Here is an 864-nt window from a genome sequence, read left to right as displayed (position 1 = left end):
TACTGATTTTCTCTAATCACGATCGAATAAACTACGGGCTAAAAAATTCCCGGAGGGACGGGCCCAGCTTGTTTTCTTTTACCTTTAATCTAAACGTCTCACCTTCAACATCCATCTTTCCACCTTCTTCTCCACTCCTGTCTCCATCATCTCCTTCTGCACCTGTATCTTCATTTACATCATCTCCATCTTCATTTACATCATCTCCACCTTCATTTACATCATCTCCATTTTCATTTACATCATCTCCATCATCTTCATTTTCTGCACCTATATCTTCATTTACATCATCTCCATCTTCATTTACATCATCTCCATCTTCATTTACATCATCTCCATCCTCATTTGAATCCTCTTCACTTTCTTTGTCATTTCCACTACCGTTATCCTTAGCTGATTCTGGTATCTTTTCATTTGAGCCATCATTGGTAGCTTTGGTGGGTTCTGTTAATCCATTAGTAGCTTTGGTGGGTTCATTTAATCCATCAGTAGCTTTGGCTGCTTCTTTTGCCTTTTTTGTAACTTCTTTGGCTGGTTCTTTTACCTTTTCTATCGCTTCGAGCGGTTCTTTTGTCTTTTCCGTTGTTTTAGATGGTTCCTTTAAGCCATCATCATCTTTGGCTGATTCTTTTGACTTTTCTGCCTTGTCCGCTGTTTTAGTTGGTTCTTTTGTCTTTTCCATTGCTTTGGCTACATCTTTTGTCTTTTCCGTCGCTTTGGCTGGTTCTTTTGCCTTTTCAACTGCCTTATCTAGATCGTTCGAGTGTTCTTTCGCCGGTTTGTTTCCATCAGCTTTGACGTTTACTTCCGCCTCTTGGACGGATTTGTCGGCGTTTGGTTTGGACACGGCGGATTTTTTCGGTT

General features: G+C 40.4%; 1 protein-coding gene across 1 annotated transcript; it reads right to left on the bottom strand.

Moving 5' to 3' along the window:
• Positions 1-102: 102 nt before the first annotated feature.
• LOC113473263 (glutamic acid-rich protein-like) lies at positions 103-855 on the bottom strand (the record flags this gene model as incomplete). Its single annotated transcript, XM_026832962.1, has 2 exons — positions 271-855; positions 103-162 (listed from the first exon to the last, which is right to left on the bottom strand). Coding segments are annotated over exons 1-2 (472 nt in total), but the record flags the coding sequence as incomplete, so codon positions are not given.
• Positions 856-864: the final 9 nt, after the last annotated feature.

Source organism: Diaphorina citri, unplaced genomic scaffold, assembly GCF_000475195.1.
Source record: "Diaphorina citri unplaced genomic scaffold, Diaci psyllid genome assembly version 1.1 scaffold21732, whole genome shotgun sequence".
NCBI lineage: Eukaryota > Metazoa > Arthropoda > Insecta > Hemiptera > Psyllidae > Diaphorina > Diaphorina citri.
The sequence above is the reverse complement of the archived record's forward strand: the minus strand, read 5'-3'. Positions and strand labels throughout refer to the sequence as shown.